Here is a 22,930-nt window from a genome sequence, read left to right as displayed (position 1 = left end):
GGAGCCCATGTGGTGGCACTTAACCTGAACTGGCTGCGTAGTATCGAGGGGCAGCACCAGGGGAAGCAGACCAAGTGAACCCCGCCTTCCCGACTGGGGCCCGGTGCCAAATGAAGACACGGGCCCCTTACTCAAAATGCAGAACAGAGTGCTGTTCAAGGTACTAAAATACAAAACGTTTTCCTTTCTCGCACTGTAGGAGGCCATAGGAGGCAGGATCACGGGGGACCCAAGGCTCCAGTCCCCCAGCACCTGCTCCTCTGTCCCACCCAACTTCACCTGCAAACCACAAAGGCAGAGATGACGCCATTCAGAATTCCAGCACAGCGACCACAGGGCATCAGACCCCAAGCACGGGGCCCTTCTGAGCGCAGGGCCCCGTGTGACTGCAGTGGTCATGTGCCCATGAAGCCAGTCCCGCTGTCACAGCAAAATGACACTCCCTCCGACGTAGAACAGGAACTGAAGGCCAGATTGAGAGATGAGCTGGTCCTAACAAGCCCCCAGTTGGAGGAATAGAAGGCTGCCTGCCTTTCCTGGCTTGGCAGGCCCGGGGGTGCCCTGGAAGTCAGGCTTCGAGGCTCTTTGGGGACACTCCACGCAACACATGGTGGGAGCCCCTGTGTACCGAAGGCCAGCCTCCAAGCCCTCTCCCTTGCAGCAACCCTCCAGCCCCACCATCACCCGGCAGGGTTGGGGGGGTCCCCAGGCCACAAGCCCTCTCCCATGCGCCTCTCTCTCCCACCCAGAGTGTGGTCCAAGGGTGTCTGTGAACCGGCGCAGTAAGATAAGCAGAGGCTGGAGTGAGCATGTACAGATCTCCAGAACAATGCGGCAGAGTGGTTTTATGTATGTTGACCCTATTGATAAAAAGCCAGCACTTGTGTTTCTTTTCAGTTCATTTTTTCTAGTAATTTATTTTTATTGGATTTTACAAGCTGGCGATTGGAGGCGTGGTTCTGCTTTCTGGCTTCAGGGTGCTCTTTATCACGGAGAGCTTCCAGGAACGGCTTGTCCTCCCTTCGTGACTGGGGGCGCTGTAGTCCCCCATGGCTCTTTCACTGCCCCCGTCACGAGCATGCACTTCAGTCGTCCTGGGAATTTTTGGCAGATCTGAATAGGAAACCCTTAGGGACACACAGATTCACGAAAGGCAGAGCCACATTTCCATACGAATGCGGGCACGTGTGCACCGTAACTGGCTATTTGCAGAAGGAAATCGTCTCAGCTGCTGCTCGGGATGAAACGAGGGCGTATTTTTATATTGAAATCACGTACTTTTTTCCCTAAAAGTCATGATGAAATCTTCCATTCATGGATCCAGAATGTGTTTCAGCTGAACTGATTTAAAAAAATAGCCGTGTGTGGGGCCGGCCCGGTGGCACAGCAGTTAAGTTCACACGTTCTGCTTCGGCAACCCCTGGTCCGCTGGTTCGGATCCTGGGTGCAGACATGGCACCGCTCGTCAAGCCATGCTGTGGCAGCGTCCCACATACAAAGTGGAGGAAGATGGGCATGGGGGGCTTTGGGGAGAAGAATAAAAAAAAAAGATTGGCAATAGTTGTTAGCTCAGGTGCCAATTAAAAAAAAAAACCAGCTGTGTGTACTCCTCACTTTCGAAAGCGGCCGACTGTGTTTCAAAGGGCGTCATTCGGGCTCCCTCCGAGGGCCCGGGACTGCATTGCTCATCCTCTGGGGGCTGGGGGACTGTCTTTACTTTTTAATCCCTGAATTGGGGAAAACCAGCCAGAACCTAAAAGCTGCCTGTTGCTGAACCACTGTAGATGGTGGCACTTCGGGGAAGGTGTGACCCTGAGGTGGGGTGCTCACCTGGCCGTGTCACTGGGCAGGAGAGCACGGCTCTGCGGAGGCCGGCAGTGAAGATCTTAAGAAAGTTCTCTGTGCATTCCCGAATGGCACGTTTACGTCAGTCTCACGCCTCCCTTTGTTTATTCAATTTAATGTCGAAACGGACCAGCTAGAAGGCCAGAGGCTGCGTGGTGAGCAAATGAGCTGCAGCCTGCAGGGGCGTGGACAAGCCCAGGCTGCCGTTATCCCAGGGGGCCAGGTGAGTCAGGGTGCGCAGAGCCAGGGGCGGGGAGGGGACAGGGAAAGGGGCCACCCCCAGCACACGGCTAGAGGTGCAGGAGGGCACACAGACGGGAGAGAAGCGGAGGGAGAGAAAGACGCGAGCTGAGAGCCTAAGAAACGGTACGTAACCCACTTATCATTTAGGGAAATTCTATTTTCAGTAGTAGGGAATGTTTAAAATGCGTAAGTAACTTCGGTTATTAAAAAATGCCAGCCTAGTTGTGGGGACGACAGCCTTTCAGAAGACCCTCATCTCCTCTGCCCTCTCTGGAGAGCGCGCAGAGCTGGTGCCCTTGTGACAAGGGTGAACTGCGGCGTGGCCTGACCTCTGCCCTTGGGCTGAGAACAGGAAGCCTCGGCATGCTCTTTCCGTGCACAGGCAAGTGCCGACACTCGGCACTGTCCGGGGACAAAGGTCCGTCACGCAGACGGAGAAGATGCCTGTTTCTGAGAGGAAGCAGGATAGCCTGCACCCCACGGTGCAACTTGACCAGCAGCCCTGCGCCTCTTGGCGGGCTGCTTCATGCTCCAGGACAAACCTCCTGATAGCCCTTGAGTTGCAGGATTTGCAAACTATCCAGCTGCGCTTGCTGGGGCCCGGGCTCGGCCTTCTGTGTGCACCAGGGGCCCCTCCCCAGCGGGGCGGCCCCTGCTCTGCGGACGAGGTCTCAGCCTCCAGCTGCACAACTGCTGTGTCCAACCCCGAGAAAACCGAGAACACGAGCTCTATTTGGAAGTTTTCTATTTAACACGATGGAAACATGAGCAGAAATGATCAACATTCTGTTGACTTTTTTTTAAAAAACATTTTATTTCAAAGGGCACATAAGTATTTTGCTGGGTCACAATCGAGAAAACAAGTGGTCAGAGGACAATTGGAGCTGGTCTGAATAAATAATAAACTGCCGTTTGTGTTTCTGAAACTTCTACAGCATAGAACACGTTTCAAATAAATAAGCTCGCCCCGGCACTGTGTGGCTAGAGACAGGTCCGGTGTCTGGAGTCTGCAGTGAAACGAGGTGCTGGACTGGAGACCTGTCCCCTCTCAGGCTTGGCCTCGTCTTCCCAGCGACCCCCAGGGGACCAGCAGCATTGTGGCCCTTGGGGCCCCGATGGCGGGACTCCTGCGGATGTCCTGGGGCTGGCACTCTGACCTGGCAGGCTCAGACAGCCTCAGCGCTGGTCCCTCCTGGACCGTCCGTTCTCGGGTTGGTCCAGAGGAGGAGGTGCTGGGAAGGTCCTTTGGGGGACGTGACGGTCTAAGTTCCGCCGTGGGTGGGATCCAGCTGCCAGGTCTCCTGTCCTCTCAGAGGCCGGGCGCTTTGCCGGCTGCCTTCCAGGCACGCAGCATCCTGACGTTGTCTACACGGCACCTCCAGGTGGCACCTGGTTCCCGCCGGCGCAGTGCTCCCCGCCTCACAGTCCATCTGAAACACCCGAGAGACCGAGGCACCCGGTGCTGTCACACCAGGCCCGCGCTGTCACACGTGCCAGTGGCGCAGCTGCCAAGCCCCAAGAGTGCCCGCTCGCCCAGCCGTCTGTCCCGGGCTCAGCCTCGGCAGACAGCCCTGCTCACGGCCTCCTCGCTGCTGTCCTGAGCTCACGGCTCGTCTGAAACAGCACCAGGGCTTCTCACGGCGGCGTTTGTGTCTTTTCCAAGTGCATGTGCAAAAGGCAAGGTACATGAATCTTTTCAACACAGGGTCCTTTATTTGAACTTTTCCTTGAAGAACAGTATGTGGAGGACGGGCCCAGCCTCCCTCCACGGGACTCGAGAGCTCACTGTTCCTTAAACCTGAAAGAAGAGCGTTAAAGAGCAGCTGGTTACACAGCCAGCAACGGCCACAAGACAGACGTGGAATCCACGCCAAGTGCACAAACCCCCCCGAGCGCCAGCCTCGCCCCGCTTCTGCTGGGGTCCTCCCGAAGCGAACTGGGTGACAAGTCTTACTGTCTTACTGCATCCCCACAGCCTCGCGGGGACAGAAAGAGAGAAGAGGAAGAAGGGGGCGGGGGTGGGTGGGAAGGAGGCCAGGCGGAGCTCAGAGAGAACAAAGGAGGCCATCTGCCTTCCACTTTTCACTGAGATTTTGAGGAGAGATTGGCATCATCATATCCACCCTGAGGCATTTGTCAGGACAGGACAATGATTGTGGATGAGCCATGCAATGACAGAGACAACCGGGGAGTTTCCTTTTCTTCCTTCTTTTAGGAAAGCCAGGTGTGGAAGGCAGATCAGCCAGAGTGACACTCCAGAGCTGCGCTTTCCTCACACGGGGAGAAGGGCCCGATCGAGGACTTACGGAACTTGGTTCCCCATTGCAGACCGCGGGCAGCTCAGCTCCTTGTGTATGAGGCGGATCAGGAACTGCACCCAAAACAAAGAGGAGACCCCCGTTACCGCCTGAGCAGATGGTGGGCAGCCTGCTGGCACCACAAAGATGCCAGAGCCAGCCCCGTGCCCATGGGAGCCCACTGCGCATCCAGGGGTCTACCCCAGGGAGACACCATTTCTTCAGGACACAGGGACGGCCGGCCTAAAGCAGAGCAGCAGGGAGCCTCCAGCCACCAGCCTGAAGGCCCAGCCTGATGGCTGCTGCTTATCAGTGCTGTGGATCACCACCGAGGCTGTGCTCCTGGAAATACGGCTTCAGCACAGATTCAGGCAGAACGACTTCCGGGTTCAAGTAAGGTTTAAAATGAAATGACTCCAGTCATAATTTGTCAAAATTGGAAAAAGAAGATAAAGACAAGGGGACGCGCAGGGATGGTGACAGCGGGCGAGGCCTCTGAAAGCCAGCTGAGCGTTCACCAGCCGTCGGCACTGGGGGCTGAAGGAGCTGCCACTGGGACAGCCAGCTTTGTGGGGAAGCTTCTCGGCGAGCATCTGGCCCGTGGGACCCAGAGTGCTGCTCGGCGGCAGCCCCCTCAGTCCCGGTAAGGCAGGGCCGGCTCTGCCTGTGTCTGGGGCAGGCTCTTTTCCTTCAGGTTCCTTTTCATGCCAACGGGCTCAGAGTCAGCTTACAAATCCAGACCAGTGACTCAGCGTCGCCCCAAACTTAACTGGTTTTCTTTGTGTCTGAGGCTGTGGATCAGCCTTCCCCAAGCGTGACATCAGCCCCGGAAGAGCCCGACAGTGCACAGAGCCCTGGGGCCTGGAAACGCGTTCTCAGGGAGTCCTACTTCTAGCGGCCCCCACTTCTCAGAGGGCAGCGGGCGCTCTCAGGCCCAGGGGGACCTTGGGCCAAGAGGCTCAAGGCAGTGGGGGTACTGGAGGGGAGTTTTGAGGGGCTAATTAAAAACCCATGCAGCTACACAGGACAGCCTCAGTCGGAACTCTGGAGGGCAGAAACATTCATTCTGGATGTGCCGGGTGTGAGCTGGGAACCCTGCAGCTGGGCTGAGGTTTGTCCCTCTCAAATGGTTTTGGATTTGCTTCTGCCTAAGAACCAGATATATCACCTTTCAGGACCAATTTTACTCAATTTTTGTATATATTATGGAATATTTATATAACACAAGCTCAAAAATGAAAGCTCACTAGAGGCAGGTCCACAGCTAAAAATTCTCAGGAAAGATTGCCCCCAGCCTGGGGAACAGGCAAAGATGACATGGACGCTCGTTGTCTTCTGCAGCCATGTGCAAATGCACACCCCCCCACTTCGAGCACAGCCCTCTGCGGGACCTGCTGCATGAGGAAGTCCCCGGTTCCCTCCCCCCATCTGTGCCAGCCCAGCACCTCGGCTCCCGTTCCTGGTGGCCACAACCCCAGCCCTTGAGGCCTGAGATGGACAGCTGCCCGGGCTGCTCCAGCAGCAGCTGGCGGACTCGTCTGTGTTGCTCCACATTCTTGGGTCCCTCCTTTCTGAGGAGTTTAGCTAAGCATTTAAGAGGAAGTTTAATATATGTTACCCGGTATTTCTGAAATAGAAGAGTTGTCAGTCTTTGAATAGCCGTAATGATGGGAGTATCATTACTGCTTAGTGCAAATGATCCGGGAACTTAACTAAAACCCTCAGGCCTCTCAAACAAATGATCTGAGGAACAGCCTTTTAAAACCTAACAGGTCCTTCAATTGGGAGTTGGTATTTGATTCTGTACGAAATGGGAGGAGCTGTGTTTTATGGCTTCCTAGAATTAAAATATAAAACTTTCATTTAATTGATGGAGTTGATATTTCCAAAATCCTCAACTCATTTTTATTGGGATCCGGTTTTTTCTGGTGGAGCGAGAGGAGACGCGGGCCCCAAGTCTGGGGACTCTGCATACAGGAGGACTCGCTCGTAAAGTACCGCCGCGGCCACCCTCGCGGGTGTGCGCCGCACGACTGCAGCTTCACGACTGCTCTCCTCCATCCTAAAGAAAACCTCACACCTTCTCGGCACAGAGGGGCCTGGACACAGGGGCCCGGGGAACAGCGGGCAGAGACCAGAAGCACTCAGCGCCTGCCTCCGCGGCCTCGGCTCCTTTCCGCTCCTCCGTCCCTGTGGGTGCAGGGAGTCAGCCTGCTTCTTGACGGCAGGAGGAAAGCGACAATGGTAACGGCCGCCATTTAGGAGGCCAGCCATTGCGCATCATCTCTAACTCCCGCACTCGCCCTGTCGCTGGTGCCATGATCATGCCTGAGTATAACTATGGCAGCTTCGGGACAGAGAGGCCAAGGGGCCTGCCCCAGTGGCACACACAGCCGACAGGCGACGGGCCCGGGATCCACAGCCAGGGAGCCAGGCTCTTGGCCTCTAGACCATGCTGCCTGAAACTACAGAGCAACAGACCAACCTGCCTCTGCTTCCAGCATTTGTTTAAACCAGAAGGAGAAGGGGCCTTGGACCGCGAACCTTTGGGGAGGCTGGGCTGTGTCACAGGCCCTGGCTTCCCTGAGCACGGCAGGGTCCACAGGAGAAAGTGTCACCAGTGTTTGGCTGGCATCCACAGAGAGGCTCATGAAAGGCTGCTTGCATCAAAAGGGAGCCGACTCACCAGTAAGGCACAGGCGTCCGCAAACATCAACATGTAGAACACGTTGCTCCATCCCGACGGGGAGAGGAGCCCGGCCAGCAGGGGGCCCAGGGCTGCTCCTGAAACGAGGCAAAGGGCGTGCGTGGATCTGTGAGGGACTCTGGCGCGCGACTGTCCCCAGCCCCACAAACACACAGGACGGTGCCCGACAGCCCCCTCATGGCTAAAGAAAACCACACTAAAACAACAAAACCGCATTCTTAGCTGTCACACGGGGGAGGGGTAAAAGCTTAATAACACTCAGCACTGGGGAGGGCAGGACCAACACCAGCTTCTTTGGAAGCAAATCTAAACATAGGTATTGACATGAAAACGTTCATTCTTTTGATCCAAAAAATCCCACATACACATTTATTATAAAGAAATCTGAATCTAATGTGCAACCTTAGATATTCTTCTGCTAAAAATATTATTTGGTAAAATATGAATAGGGTTTGTAGACACTAATAGCGTACCAATGTTAATTTCCTGATTCTGATAATTGTGCTGTGGTTATATCGGGGAATTTCTTGTTTTTAGGGAACACATACTGAATACATAGTTATCGGTAAAGGGGCAGGATGTCTGCAATTTACTCTTAATTGGTTCTGGAAGAAATACGCACGTGTATATTTATAAGCGTGTGTGTGTGCATATACGTGTGATAAATCTGTGAGAGGAGCGAGAAAGCAGATGTAGTAAAGGTGAATTCTTTGTACTATTTTTGCAACCTTTCTGTAAGTCTGAATTTGTCAAAATAATTTTTGAAAAAACCTATAAAGACAAAAGGAAGCAAACAGTGCTGAACGCGCCGCAAGGGCCTGTCTGTCCGTCTAGGAGCACTGCTGCAGGAGCCCGGCTCTTCCTTTCCCAGAAGGGGGCTGGACCGGGTTCCCACGTCCCCGCAGGACGGTTTGCCGTTTGGGCGTGGGAAGAAGCGTGGAGCCTCCAGCCCAGGTTACGACTGAGCTCTGACCTCTGAGAGGTGGGCTTACCTGGGTCTTCCCTACCTCATACATCCCGAGAGCGTTTCAAGTGCTTACAAAGAGCACTTACTACTTTTGTGATCTGAGAGCCACTGCATCGGTTTTTTGTCACAGGAGAACTTCCAGGTAAATATGGCAGACTGCTCATGGGTGCGTACCTCTCCACCTCCCAACACCACAAAATGGACCACAACTGAGTTTAAAAATTATAAACCCCGAGAGACGGGCAGATGAAAGAAGGCAGCGTTCCTGGAGGATGGCATTTAAAGGGCCTGACAACCGACAGGGCTCCGGCTCCCCTAGCTGGGGGGAGACTCCAGCGCCTTGGCGCTCAGGCCTGCCCGTCTGGGCGCAGGAGGGCGGGAGGGAGGCAGCAGAAGAAAACAGGGGCGCTGGCGGAGAACTGGGACAGCGCCAGGAGATGTGTCCCTCTGCCTCCTCTGGCCCTGGTTCCTCATCCTTGACGTCGCTACTGCGGCAACTTGCCCTCTGCAGAGCTTGAAGCAGAGGCTCTGGGCTCAGGGATACCAAGCCCAGCGCAGGGCAGGAATGAGGCATCAGCCGAGCACAGGGGAATGCTGGGAAGGCCACCAGTGTCCACCCAGCAGCACCCGCCCTCCCACACAATGATGAGAATGCTGGCAGCTAGGTCCACCCCGGGTACTGGGGGGTCTCCTCCTTGAGGTTCCAGTGGGATCCCACTACCTGAAGACCAGCAGTTGGCATGCCCACCCACATAGAAAGGGCTTCTAATGAGTACTTAGTGGCTCATTCTTAAATATGAATCTACAAGGGGATGGCCAAGAGGCACCTGGGTGTGAGGAAAGCCTCACTGTGAAAGCAACACACTAGCGGAGGGAAACCGACAGGAAATAAATCGAGGAGAAGGAAATTCCCTGGATATTATAACACTCTCAGAGAACTAACAGCAAATTAGAGTGGAACCATATGAAACTCCGACTTTCATATCTGAGAACAAATTCAACATCGGCAATTTCACATGATTCAATCTAACACACACTGCATCCAAGAAAAAAAACTGGATGCACTAAAAGGGTGGAGAAACACCAATGAAGATGAATATTATGAGAGCCAAAATAAAAAGTTCAATAGGAAAGTTGGAAAGCAAAGTCAAGGACATATCTGAGAAAGTAGAAGAAAAGAACAAAAAGGCAGGCAGGAAGGGAAAGAAGAAAGAAAAGAAAATGGAAGGTTAATCCAGAAAGTTCAACATCTGACTAAGAAGTTTTCCAGGCAGAAAAAACAGATAGAGTAGGGAGAACTCATCAAAGGAAAAACAGAGCCCAGTTTCCCAGAGATGAAGGGTGTATGTTTCCAGACTGAGCAGCTGCCAGGGCTCAGGGCCCAGGGGATGAAGAAGTGAGCCCCCAGGAAAAGAAGTGGTCAGAAAGGAAGGCCTAGCCAAGGACGTCACAGATTTCTCCACGGTGACAGGGAAGCTGGAAGCCATTGGAACTCTGAAGAAAAAGGACTTTGGACCCAGAGTTGCATATCCAGACAGACTGTCCATCAAGCAAGAGGGCAGAATCCAGACACCACAGACCGCCCAGTTCTCCAATCTGCCTCCTGTGAACTGCTACTCAGGAAGCTTCTAGAAGACATTTTCCACCAAAGAGGAGTAAACACGGGATCTAGACAACAGGGCCCAATGTGGGCAAGAGATGAGGAATCCGTAGGATGCTGGGGAAAGCAGCTCTGGGATGAGAGCTGAGCAGCAGGTGGAGAGCAAAGCGGGGGAGGAAGGTGGCGGAGGACGCCCACACAGGCTGAGGCGTGGGAGGCTGCGGAGGGGCAACAACTGTGACAGAAACTCAAACAAAAGGAAAACATGAAGCATTCGTTAGTTTGGGGAAGAATGAAAATGTCCATATTAAAGATGTATAATTAAAGTTGAATTCTTGGCTCAAGAGCGAATGATATTAACACAGCCAGAGTACTGGATGGGGAGGAGGGAAAAGGAGTAAGGGGGTGAAAGAGCCGGGTCCCCATCTTCCTTACTAGAAGGATAGCAGATAGTGTCAAAACTGATAATTCAAGAAACAGGTGGGAAAGACCAGAAGGAACAGGTGACAGTGACGGCTTCCAGAAAGGGGCTGAGGGGCATGGGGCAGGGGCCTGTCATTTTGCGTTATAATAAGCTTGTGAGACTATCTGGCTTCTAAAGTTACAGTATGTTTTACTTTGATAAAATAAAGATTAACCTGAAAAAATTCATGGCTCTATTTAATGGCTCTGCATAAAATATATCAGAACAACAAGGCTCGCAGCCTCCTGGGACGCCCTTCTAAGCGCTGTGGACGCACCAACTATGTCACACCTGTGCCACTGGAACCACATGGCTCTGTGAACTGCGAGAAGGCACTGGCGTATTTACAATTAGCCATGCTTGTCTCCATTGAAACCAACGTTTACACGTAGTAAACATTTGAACCACCTTGTCTCTGCCTTCTGTCCCACCGAGGCCTTTGTCTACAAGGGGTAAACGCCCTCGTGAGGGGTTTTTGCTGAACGGTGCGCCTCTCCACTCGAGCCTGGCTTTGCCTCTGTCTGGTTGGGAGCACTTATGGAGAGACACAATGATGGAGATGCAGTGTGGACAAGCATGCATGCCGTTTCCACGGTAACTGTCTCCTCAGGTCCTCGGGCTCTGGAGCTGGCAGGGCCCGGGAATCCAAGTGCCCACCAGCCCTCCGAGGGTAAGCGCTGCGGAAACCAAGGGGGGTTTGACGGCTCCACCATGGTCAGTACGTCGAGCAGGTTAGTGAGGAGGACAGAGATGGTCCGAGTCGCCTCCTGCCATCCCTCCATGGGGTCAAAGGCACCCAGTGCTGTGCTTTGGTTCCTCCTATGGGGCTCAGAGCATGCCCCTCTTTACAGATGCAGATGACCCCTAGCCATGGATTTCTGCTTCCCCCTTGTTTATTTTTTAAATTATTTTTTATTTTTATTGAGGTTATGATAGTTTACAACATTGTGAAATCACTGTTGTAGATTATTATTTGTCAGTCATCTTAGAGGTGCACCCCTTCACCCTTTGTGTCCACCCCCAACCCCCTTCCCCTGGTAATCACTAATCTGTTCTCTTCGTCCATGTGTTTGTTTATCTTCCACATATGAGTGGAATCATACGGTGTTTGTCTTTCTCTATCTGGCTTATTTTGCTTAACATAATACCCTTATGGTCAATCCATGCTGTTGTGAATGGGACCACTTTATCCTTTTTTCTGGCTGAGTAGTATTCCATTGTATATATACACCACATCTTCTTTATCCAGTCATCAGTCGATGGGCACTTGGGCTGCTTCCATGTCTTGGCTGTTGTGAATAATGCTGCAGTGAACATAGGGGTGCATGGGTCTCTTTGAATTGCTGATTTCAAGTTCTTTAGATAGATACCCAGTAGTGGGATGGCTGGGCCATAAGGTATTTCTATTTTTAATTTTTTGAGAAATCGCCATACTGTTTTCCCATAGTGGCTGCACCAGTTTGCATTCCCGCCAGCAGTGTATGAGGGTTCCCTTTTCTCCACATCCTCTCCAACATTTGTTATTTTTTGTCTTGGTTATTTTAGCCATTCTAATGGGTAAGGTGATATCTTAGTGTAGCTTTGATTTGCATGTCCCTGATGATCAGTGATGACGAGCATCTTTTCATGTGCCTATTGGCCATCCGTATATCTTCTTTGGAGAAATGTCTGTTCATGTCCCCTGCCCATTTTTTGATCCGGTTGTTTGATTTTTTGTTGTTGAGTTGTGAGTTCTTTATATGTTATGGAGATTAACCCTTTGTCAAATATATGATTTGCAAAGATTTGTTCCCAGTTGGTGGGTTGTTTTTTTGTTTCAATTCTGTTTTCCCTTGCCTTGAAGAAGCTCTTTAGTCTGATGAAGTCCCACTTGTTTATTCTTTCTATTGTTCCCCTTGTCTGAGAAGACATGGTGTCCAAAAAGATCCTTTTAATACTGATGTCAAGGAGTGTACTGCCTATATTTTCTTCTAGAAGTCTTATGGTTTCAGGTCTTACCTTTAAATCTTTGATCCATTTTGAGTTTATTTTCATGAATGGTGTAAAAGAATGGTCTATTTTCATTCTTTTACACGTGGTTGTCCAGTTTTCCCAAAACCATTTGTTGAAGAGACATTCCTTTCTCCATTGTATGTTCTCAACTCCTTTGTCAAAAATTAGCTGTCCATAGATGTGTGGTTTTATTTCTGGGCTTTCAATTCTGTTCCATTGGTCTGTGTGTCTGTTTTTGTACCAGTGCTATGCTATTTTGATCACCACGGCTTTGTAGTACATTTTGTAGTCAGGGGTTGTGATGCCTCCAGCTTTGTTCTTTTTTCTCAGGATTGCCTTAGCACTTCGGGGTCTTTTGTTGCCCCATATGAATTTTAGGATTCTTTGTTCAATTTCTGTAAAGAATGTCATTGGGATTCTGATTCGGATTGCACTGAATCTGTAGATTGCTTTAGGTAGAATGGAGATTTAAACTATGTTTATTCTTCTAATCCATGTGCATGGAATGTCTTTCCATCTCTTTATGCTGTCATCAATTTCTTTCAGGAAAGTCTTGTAGTTTTCATTGTATAGGTCTTTCACTTTCTTGGTTAAATTTATTCCAAGATATTTTATTCTTCTTGTGATTGTGAAGGGGATTGTGTTCTTGAGTTCTCTTTCTGTTAGTTCATTATTAGAGTATAGGAATGCCACTGATTTATGTAAGTTGATTTTGTACCCTGCAACTTTGCTGTAATTGTTGATTACTTCTAATAGCTTTCTGATGGATTTTTTAAGAGTTTTCTATACAAAAGATCATGTCATCTGCAAACAGCAAGAGTTTCACTTCTTCGTTGCCCAACTGGATTCCTTTATTTCTTTTTTTTGCCTAATAGCTCTGGCCAAGACCTCTAGTACTATGTTGAATAAGAGTGGTGATAGTGGGCACGCCTGTCTTGTTCCTGTTCTGAGAGGGATGGGTTTCAGTTTTTATCCGCTGAGTATGATGTTGGCTGTGGGTTTGTCATATATGGCCTTTATTATGTTGAGGTACTTTCCTTCTATATCCATTTTATTGAGAGTTTTTATCAAAAATGGATGTTGGATCTTGTCAAATGCTTTCTCTGTGTCTATTGAGATGATCATGTGGTTTTTGTTCCTCATTTTGTTAATGTGGTGTATCACATTGATTGACTTGTGGATGTTGACCAAGCCCTGTGCTCCCTGGTACAAATCCCACTTGATCATGGTGTGTGATCCTTTTAATGTATTGCTGTATTCGGTTTGCCAATATTTCGTTGAGGATTTTTGCATCTATGTTCACCAGTGGTATTAGCCTGTAGTTTTCCTTCTTTGTATTGTCCTTATCTGGTGTTGGGATCAGGGTGACGTTGGCCTCATAGAATGTGTTAGGAAGTACTCCATCTTCCTCAATTTTCTGGAATAGCTTGAGAAGGATAGGTATTAAATCTTCTTTGAATGTTTGGTAGAATTCTCCAGAGAAGCAGTCCGGTCCTGAACTTTTATTTTTGGGGAGGTTTTTGATTACTATTTCAATCTCTTTACTTGTGATTGGTTAATCTATTAAGATTCTCTTTCTTCCTGATTCAGTTTTGGGAGGTTGTAAGAGTCTAAGAATTTATCCATTTCTTCTAGGTTGTCCAATTTGTTGGCATATAGTTTTTCACAACCTTCTCTTATAATCTTTTATATTTCTGTGGTGCCCATTGTAATTTCTCCACTTTCATTTCTGATTTTATTTATTTGAGTCTTCTCTCTTTTTTTCTTAGTGAGCCTCGCTAAGGGTTTGTCAATTTTGTTTATTTTCTGAAAGAACCAGCTCTTTGTTTCATTGATCCTTTCTACTGTCTTTTTTGTTTCAATTTTATTTATTTCTGCTCTAATTTTTATAATTCCACTCCTTCTACTGACTTTGGACTTTGTTCTTCTTTTTCTAATTCTGTTAGGTGTAGTTTGAGATTGCTTATCTGAGATTTTTCTTGTTTGTTGAGGTGAGCCTGTATTGCAATGCATTTCCCTCTTAGGACCTCTTTGCTGCATTCCAAATGAGTTGCTACGGTGTGTTTTCATTTTCATTTGTCTCCAGATAATATTTGGTTTCTCCTTTGATTTCTTCAACGATCCATTGGTCATTCAGTAGCATGTTGTCTAATCTCCACATCTTTTCCCCTTTCCCAGCTTTTTTCTTGTAATTGATTTCTAGCTTCATAGCATTATGGTTGGAAAAGATGCTTGATATTATTTCAATCCTTGTAAATTTACTGAGGCTTGCTTTGTTTCCCAACATATGGTCTATCTTTGAGAACATTCCATGCACACTTGAGAAGAATGTGTAACCTGCTGTTTTTGGATGGAGCGTTCTATATATATCTATAAAGTCCATCTGTCTAGCTTTTCATTTAATTCTACAATTTACTTGTTGACTTTCTGTCTGCATGATCTGTCCGTTGGTGTTAGTGGTGTGTGGAGGTCCCCTACTGTTAGTGCATTGTTGCTGATATCTTCTTTTAGTTTTGTTAATAGTTGCTTTATGTACTTTGGTGCTCCTGTGTTGCATGCATATATATTTATAAGTGTTATGTCTCCTTGGTGGACGGTCTCTTTTACCAATATATACTGCCCCTCTTTGTCTCTCTTTACTTGCTTTGTCTTGAAGTCTGCTTTGTCTGATATGAGTATGGCGACACCTGCTTTCTTAAGTTCGCTATTAGCTTGGAGTATCGTCTTCCATCCCTTCACTCTGAGTCTGTGTTTGTCTTTGGGGCTGAGGTGTGTTTCCTGGAGGCAGCATATTGTTGGGTCTTGTTTTTTAATCCATCCTGCCACTCTGTGTCTTTTGATTGCAGAATTCAATCCACTTACATTTAGAGTGATTATAGAAATGTAGGGGCTTAATGCTGCCATTTTATCACTTGGTTTCTGGTTCTCCTGCCTTTCCTTTGTTTCTCGTCCCATGTATTTTGGACTACCAATTCAAGTAGGTAGTTTTCTATGCTGGTTTTCCTTAGTTTTCTCCTTATTTGCAATTTGTGTCTCTGCTCTGTTTGTTTAGAGGTTATCCCCCTTGTTTTGAAAAGAATATCAAGAAAAAGGTGTTTTTTTCACATAATTCATAATTTTCCTCTTTTTAAACTCCCATCTTCTGCTTTAAAATAGCAACCAGGGCCACCAGCAGAGCTCCAAATTTGCTTTAAGAAAAGGGTTTGACAGTGGAGTTGGACTGACTCAGACAAAGGCCTCTGCGGGACAGAAGGCAGAGAGAAGGGTGTTTGGTTACACAGTGCATGAGAACCGAACTCAGCCCAGGAGTCTCCTGACTTCCGACTGAGTGTGTCTTCCAGGCTGTGGAAGGTTCTCGTGTGCTACGTGAGCTGGGAGAGCAGCGACCTGCCCCACACAGGGAGAGCTGTGTTGCCTGCAGATGCCCGTCCCGGCACAGCACTGTCTTCCTTCCCTGACACGTCTGCAGGCCCCGAGAGGGCCCTGGCAGGGAAAGTCTCACTTTAAACATCAGAAGGGTGACACGAACACTGTGCAGCAAACTCACAGTCACTCCTGGGACCAGCGAAATGAAGGAACCAATGCCGAGGACAGAAACAGGGCTGGTGAGACTGGGGAACAGCAGAAGCTTGAGCTCGCCTTCTGAAGCACAGCGGCCTTGTCTGGTGCTGCCCAGAACAGGCAGGGCCTACCTGTGAAGCAGGCAGCAGAGCCCCCGCGAGTGGCAGCAAGAGCATGGACCTGGGGTTCCTGTGACCCAGAGGTGCACTCACTCACTCACTGGGCGCCTCCTGCGCTCCCAGCCCGGCCCGTGTGCAGTCCAGGTGTCTGGGGCAGCTGCACTCGTTCACTGGGCACCTCCTGCGCTCCCAGCCCGGCCTGTGTGCAGTCAAGGTGTCTGGGGCAGCTGCACTCGTTCACTGGGTGCCTCCTGCACTCCCAGCCCAGCCCGTGTGCAGTCCAGGTGTCTGGGGCAGCTGCGCTCACTCACTGGGCACCTCCTGAGCTCCCAGCCTGGCCCGTGTGCAGTCCAGGTGTCTGGGGCAGCTGCACTCGTTCACTGGGCACCTCCTGCGCTCCCAGCCCGGCCCCTGTGCAGTCCAGGTGTCTGGGGCAGCTGCGCTTGCTCACTGGGCACCTCCTGAGCTCCCGGCACTGTCTAGGAGCTGAGAATCCAGTAGAGAACAAACTGGGCTCCTGTCCTCGGGAAGCTCCCACGTGGCAGGGAGAGAAGATGACACAAAGCTCACGGTGGAGGTGCTGTGGAGGAGAGCAGACCAGGGCAGAGTAGCCCTGAGGTGGGGTTAGGGGGAGGGGTCCACGCCTCCCAGACAGGGTGGGTCGAGCAGGGCTCGCTAAGAAAGTGACATCTGAGCAAAGACTCCGAGGGCACAAGGGCACATGGCATCAGGTTCCCTGTGAGGGGAGCCTCTCAGGCACAGGGCACACCCGTGCAAAGGTCCCACACGGGGACCAGGCCGGGTGCTTCTGAGGAGCAGCGGGGGGGCCGTCAGGCTGTGACAGTGAATGGCTGTGACGGTGAGGACGGCAGAGTGGTGGGAAGGACTTCGGATTCTGCACTAGGACAGCAGTCGGTGTCCGCAAACGGACGTGGATCTCTCTCTGCAGCTGGCCCAGAGGCCACGGGAAGAGCCAAGAGGAAAGCCCAGCTTCCCACAGTGGCGCAGAAGCCAGCCCCACGTGCCGGGCTCCGCGCAACTTGTTCTCACTGAGCCACCTTTGTCCGGCAAGCATTTGGTTTCTCTGCTATGAGAGTGTCCCAGACCCCTGGGTGCCTGTCCCTACCTGTCTGCCCTCTCTCACTGTCCCCCTGGGTAGGGAGCCTGGGGCAGCAGGTGACCAGGCTGCAACTCAGCATCCTCCTGATGAGCCATGGGAGCCACATGAGCCATCCCCCGAGCTTTGGTCTCCCGTATCCAGAGAGGGACAACCGATGACGGCAGAAGCTGGTGGAGGACAGGGGCCTGTACGGCGGCTTCAGGATCTCTAGCAGGGACATCCTTGCACGAAGGCTTGAAAGGCCAAGGACGGCGCCATCAGCCTTCTGACTCACTGATAAGAACAGGCTTGGCGGTTTACCTGTTCCCACCTGCCCGTTTCTGAGGGGAGGAGAGGCTTATTTGCCACCTATCTTTAATTCAGAATATACTACTGAATTCTCTCCAAGAACCTGAATGAAGCTAGTAACACTCAAAATCCTGTGTGCTTTGGGACCTGTTAGTTTCCCTGTCATTTATATTTAAATAAGATTCTGTCCTCCTGAGATGACAGTGATAAACAGTGAACGGTGGGCCATAGGCTGTAGTTGGCCAGTCGTGGCTTACATGAAAACCTGGGCACACATTCTTTCACACTGAGGCAAGCTTGTTCCAACCAGCCATATGCCCACATCTCTGGAATCATCCGACCACACAGGACAGACGGTGCTCACATGCCCATTTCCCCAGGTTTGCATACACTTTTCAGCTGCTCATAGTGTGAAAAGGCCAGCCCCATCCTAATATTACCAAAGCAACTGGAATCCTTGGCATCTATTAATTAGGATGTGACAACGTGGTTTCCCCATGACCCAATTAACCTCTCAGAACTACACACACCACGTACCTACAGAGCCGGTGCCGTCGATGATGGCCGTCACAGTGGCGAGGGCGTGGGAGTTTCCTTTCAGGCTTTTGTGGGTGCCCTGGAAGAGAGGGGGAACGAACATGAGACAGGCCCCGGCCGCATTACAGAGAGGAACAAACCTACACCTCCCACAGGACAGTTTACTCAAATAACCGTGCAGAGCAATTCAAAACAGGGGATGCCTTCCAGTAGGAAATTTAAGCTCTACTCCATTCCACACTCACCACGGAAAGATATGCAAAGTTTCAAGGGTATTTAATCAAAAAGTCAAAAACCATCAGAAATACTTGTCCAAGCATACTTTAAAGGACTCTTATAATTCTCTTCAAATAAACAAATATTTATTCAGCACAGTCGTCCTCTTCACCGAGGCACCACACCAGCCAACGTGGAGGGTAAGAAGACAATGAAAACTCGTGTCCGTCCCTCCGCCGTGCCAGCATCAACGCCCACGTCCACGTTTCTGCGAGGGGCCCTCTGTGACACATTAGACAGCTCTGCAGTGTCTAACAGTCAACCCGATTAATGGCAAATGCTGGGGAGGATGGGAAGAGGGCAGGACCCAAGAAACCAACGGAGGCAGTGCAAATCTTAAAGGTGCTCTGGTTTCCAAAAAGCCACACATGTGAGGCTGGGGAAAAAATGCGCCAACTGAGGACAACCAAAGGAAAAAAACAAATCAGGAAAAATAGCATCTGGAAATCGAAACCATAAAAATAAACCAAAGCTTGTAAAAATAAACGTGTGCACATTTGTGTATACACAGCTATATAATGTAAAATAAGGCACACATGCAAACTAATAATCACCCCTAATCCATGTTTTCTGGGGTCTAAAGAAGAAGAGAAAGTCCCTCCTCTACCCTCTAAGCCCATGGGGGCAGACCACTGCTGCTGGTCTGGTGTGGACTTTTCCAGAATTTTCTCTGCCCCGACAGGAGCATGGACACGCTTCATAAAGGGGGTCTGAGCACTCTCTTGACACAAAGGTGGGCTGTGCTATAAGTCGGCCACCTGGCGGAAAAAAGTCAAGAAAAGCCCAGCTCGCCAGCCTCTCTGCCCCATCCGGACGAGGCCCCCAGTGCTCTGCAGGGGAGAGAGTCGAGATGCTGAGGACAGCGGACGAGGGCCGCTGGATGCTCCAACAGGGCCGGGTGTCAGGCATCACGCTGCCCGCAGCCCTGAGAGAAGGGGTACAGGGCAGGCACGGGCACAGCGGAGCTGGCCTGCTGTTTGTAAACAGGAGAGCAAGCTGAGGGCTGGGAGTCAGGGTCTGATTCTGGAAGGACTTCAGAGAGATGCAGAAGAGGGGGAGACCACTGGAGCCGCAAGAAAGTTCCAGGGGACCCGGGAGTCGGGGGAGTGCTGGACCGGATGGCCGAGAGGCCTGCCATGCTGCCAGGAGTCTAGAAACCACTTTTGGTGAAGTGCTTTGGTTTTAAATAAGCTTTGCAAGTTAGAATAGTCTTAGATTCACGGAAAACTTGCAAAGATGGCTTACAGAGCTGCAGTTGGCCCACATCCACTTTCCCTGTGGTACGCTCTTCTGACGTAATTAATGACCCAGCATTGATGCATCAACATTAACTAAAGTCTATGCTGTATCCAGATTTCCTGGGTTTTTATCCAGTGTTAATTCAGTCTTTCTGCTCCAAGACCCCCTCCAGAAAGCCACACGACCCTTAGTAGTCGTGCCTCCTGAGGCTTCTCCCGGCTTTAACAGTTCCTTAGACTTCCTGGTTTCTGTTGACCTTGACAGTTTTGAGGAGTTGAATGTCCCCCACTTGGGATTTGTCAGGTGTTTTCCTCATGATTAGACGGGTGTGTGGGCTGTTGTCCACAGAGGTGAGGTGCCCTTCTCACCACATCAGGCCCAGGCTGTCCACGTGGCCTGTCACCATGGCTGAGGACGTGACCCCTAGCGGAGCGTTGTGTAAGGTCTCTCCACTCGACAAGGCTCCGTCCTCCCCACGCTGTCCTCTGCGGGAGGCGCCACGCACAGCCCACCCATTGGGACAGGGCAGGCGTGCTGCCTCTCTGTGGACGGGGGAGCCGCACAAACCCTGCTGTGTGGAGACCTGTCTCCTCTCCCCTGTAATTAGGGAAGCCGCCTTTTCAAAGGGCACTCCGTACTCAGCGCAGTCTTCCTCCAGACGCCCGCACCTGACCATGTGTGAAGTGTCTGCCTCTCACGTCAGGCAGACGAGATGGCCCTGACCACGAGTTGACCATCACTTTGCCCGCAGCCCCTCCTCCAGGAAGGGCTGGTCCATAGTTCCTGTGGATCCAAGGCCCCGGGTGGTTCCTGCCATGTGGCATGGGCGCCTACCATCCTGTGCATTAACTACGTCTTTAACATGCCAGCTCCTTCTCTGGACTATGTCCTCCCAGGGCCAGTTCCCCATCTGGCTTGTCTCCGCAGTCCCCAAGGCACCCAGAGAGGGCGGGACGAAGGGGAGGAGCCAAGCTCACGCTGCGGAGGCACCGTGGGCAGGCTGTCCCTGGGGTGCACAGTCACCCATCTCTGGGGCTGAGCATGGGCAGCTCGGAGGAGTGAGCCAGGCTGCTGGCCTCTGATGAGCCCCTTCCTCTCCTCTCGGCCCCTCGTTGACAGAGCAGGGGCTGCCATCTCTCCTGCTCACTTCAGAGGACTCTCACCACACACACCAGCCACCACCAAAAAAGGTGCTTATGTAAATGCACAGTTCTACCAATAGAGACCATCGTTTGTCACGAACGGAATTGGTGACCACTGCGGCCAGCATTCAGCCCCCCGGCTCTGTGCTGAGACGTGCGGCTACTCACCAGGTCGGCAGAGACGGCGGTCGTGATCAGTGCGTATGGCCCACTGACCAGGGCCCCGCTGAGCAGCAGCATGGCTGTGGAAACCAGAAACCAGAAGGGAGTTAGTGCACAGACGGCACCCCCGGAGAGCCCCCACGGTCTCAGAGACCGTCTAGGTGGGGGCACCTGGTCTCATGCATGGGTCCTGGCCTGAGCGGATGCAGGCGGGTGCTGGACAGCAGCCCCACATCCTGGGGGTGGCAACTGCCAGGGCAAGTGTCAGGAGTGTCCTCCTCTAAACTGGCCCCAGGATGTGCTTTGTGAGTCCACTCACACTTTCTCAAAGACTCAGGCTGTGCTCAGAGGACCTGGGCCTCTGGTTCCTCGCCCCTCAACGGGCAGCAGCTGCCGACAGAGCGAGAGGCAGCAAAAAGCCCGGCGCACCGAGAACAGCCGTGACTGGGTGAGCGAGTGCTCCCTGTTGTGGTGTCGCGTCTCTGCACCCACAGGTGCAGACGGCAGCCCTCATGGGAAACCTGGAGACCCAGCGCAGCTGAGTTCCCGCAGGCAGGACAACTGTGCCTGATTTGGAAACACAGTCACTTTCCTAAACCATCCTCTACGCTCGTTCCCAAACTCTCCTCGGGTTCACATTCCTCTGTGCAGAAGCGCCTGGACCGAGGGGTCGCAGGAAACTCCACAGTCCTTGCACAGCAGCAACCTGCCTTCTGGGTAGCTTCTAATGGCTCACACCAGCCCCGACTCCTTCTAATCCACACTTCTGGCTTGTCAGGTCAGGACAAGCATTTACTAAGTGTGAAAGCCATGATTTGACAGCATTGCTTGCAGGAGGTTAAAAATAGTCCTGCGGGGTTACGCGGCTGCTCCCAGAATGGTGGCTGACAGGAGCCAGCTGGGAGGTGGCTGGAGCCTGCCCCGTCCCTGCCCTGTCCCGCGCCTGCCAGCGCTGCAGGTCTCAGGCTGCTCCAGGCCCTCCCGCTGCCTGCCAGCTGACATCTGGCTTCTGTGAGTGGCTCCTGGCTCATCACGGCCCGGGACCAGGTGGTCTGCCCGCTCCCACGCTCACTCTCAAATCTGCCCCACCCACGGAGGGACGCCGGGGCTGTTTTAGCCACATCATATGCTCAGTTATATCAGCTGAATGCTTCTTTCTTGATTTTTTATTTCATTTCACCACACTGTGCAGACAAAAATTGTGTGTGAAAGAAAAGAAGGCCCCATGGACTCACCGATGGTGGCTTCTAGACCCATTTTGCTGATGGTGGAGAATATGTACAGCTGTGAACAGGGTAGAAACAGGGTAACAAAAGTGGTTTACTACAAGCAGCTGACAGACTGCCCAGTAATCTGTATGTCTGACAAGCCAGGCAGCCCCCCAGAGTGGAAACTCCGAAACATGAAGGCAGGTCATGCTGCCTGGGCTCAGCTGGCTGAGGACAGGCGTCTGGGGAGGGCTTGGCAAGTTGCTGCCCAGACGCGCGGGTTCAGATCCAGCACTCGGTGGGCTGGGAACCTGTTGGGGCGCCCCCGACTTGCAGCGCCTGCGGCAGGTGGCCACAGTTGGGGCAGCCCTCCCTGGGCCCCGGGCCTCAGTCTAACGATTTCCTCCCCAGGCTGCCACCCCGAACAGCTGCACCTGATGCAGCGGGAGCCCTCGCAGCAGGGGGCCACCACAGCCATCTCTCCAGCAAAGGTCCTTTGAGTGTCTGTGTTGGGCAGTGTCCAAGGCCCCAAGAAGACCGAAAACTAGGCCTTGTTCTAGGGACAGTCGTAGCCTAGTGGAGTGGCAGATGGGCAGATACCCCCAACGCAAGCTGAGGAGTAATAATATTACTTATATTATCGCTATAAAAACAGCAACACTAGGGGCTGGCCCCATAGGTGAGTGGTTAAGTTTGTGCACTCCGCTTTGGTGGCCCAGGATTTTGCTGCTTCGGATCCTGGGTGCGGACATGGCACCGCTCACCAGGCCATGCTGAGGTGGTGTCCCACGTGCCACAACTAGAAGGACCCACAACTAAAATACACAACTATGTACTGGGGGGCTTTGGGGAGAAGAAGAAAAAAAGATTGGCAACAGGTGCTAGCTTAGATGCCAATCTTTAAAAACAAAAAACCCCAGCAATGCTATAATAATGTCTCATTTAATCCTCACATTCCTCCTGTGGGGTGGTGCTATTGTCATCCTCGTTTTTCAGATGAGGAAACTGAGGCACAGAGAGGCAAATTAGCTGCCTGAGGTCAGGTGCTACTAAATGTGTACAAAACAGCATGAACCTGGTTATGCTGGGTAGGGTCAAGGCTGCCTGCGGAGCTAGGGAGGGAGCTGGGGATTCTAACCGACAAGTAGGAGCCTGGGGGTGGGA

At 51.5% G+C, this 22,930-nt stretch overlaps 1 protein-coding gene across 8 annotated transcripts in view; it reads right to left on the bottom strand.

Annotated features, from left to right (window-relative positions):
• Positions 1–2,889: 2,889 nt before the first annotated feature.
• SLC37A1 (solute carrier family 37 member 1) overlaps positions 2,890–22,930 on the bottom strand; it is a 79,611-nt gene continuing 59,570 nt past the window's right edge. For 6 of the 8 annotated variants that reach the window (XM_014839252.3, XM_070488935.1, XM_070488937.1 and 3 more), the window contains 6 exons: positions 21,794–21,842; positions 20,565–20,638; positions 17,740–17,818; positions 7,072–7,169; positions 4,395–4,459; positions 2,891–3,886 (listed from right to left, as the gene is read on the bottom strand). In XM_014839252.3, the coding sequence (XP_014694738.2) occupies positions 3,871–3,886; positions 4,395–4,459; positions 7,072–7,169; positions 17,740–17,818; positions 20,565–20,638; positions 21,794–21,842 (381 nt within the window). In that variant the 3' untranslated portion in view covers positions 2,891–3,870. Of the gene's footprint in view, positions 3,887–4,394; positions 4,460–7,071; positions 7,170–17,739; positions 17,819–20,564; positions 20,639–21,793; positions 21,843–22,930 lie in introns of all 8 variants that reach the window. The other 2 variants (XM_014839251.3, XM_070488938.1) reach the window with 2 other exon arrangements.

This window comes from Equus asinus, chromosome 18 (genome assembly GCF_041296235.1).
Source record: "Equus asinus isolate D_3611 breed Donkey chromosome 18, EquAss-T2T_v2, whole genome shotgun sequence".
NCBI lineage: Eukaryota > Metazoa > Chordata > Mammalia > Perissodactyla > Equidae > Equus > Equus asinus.
This window is presented reverse-complemented; position numbering and strand designations above follow the sequence as displayed.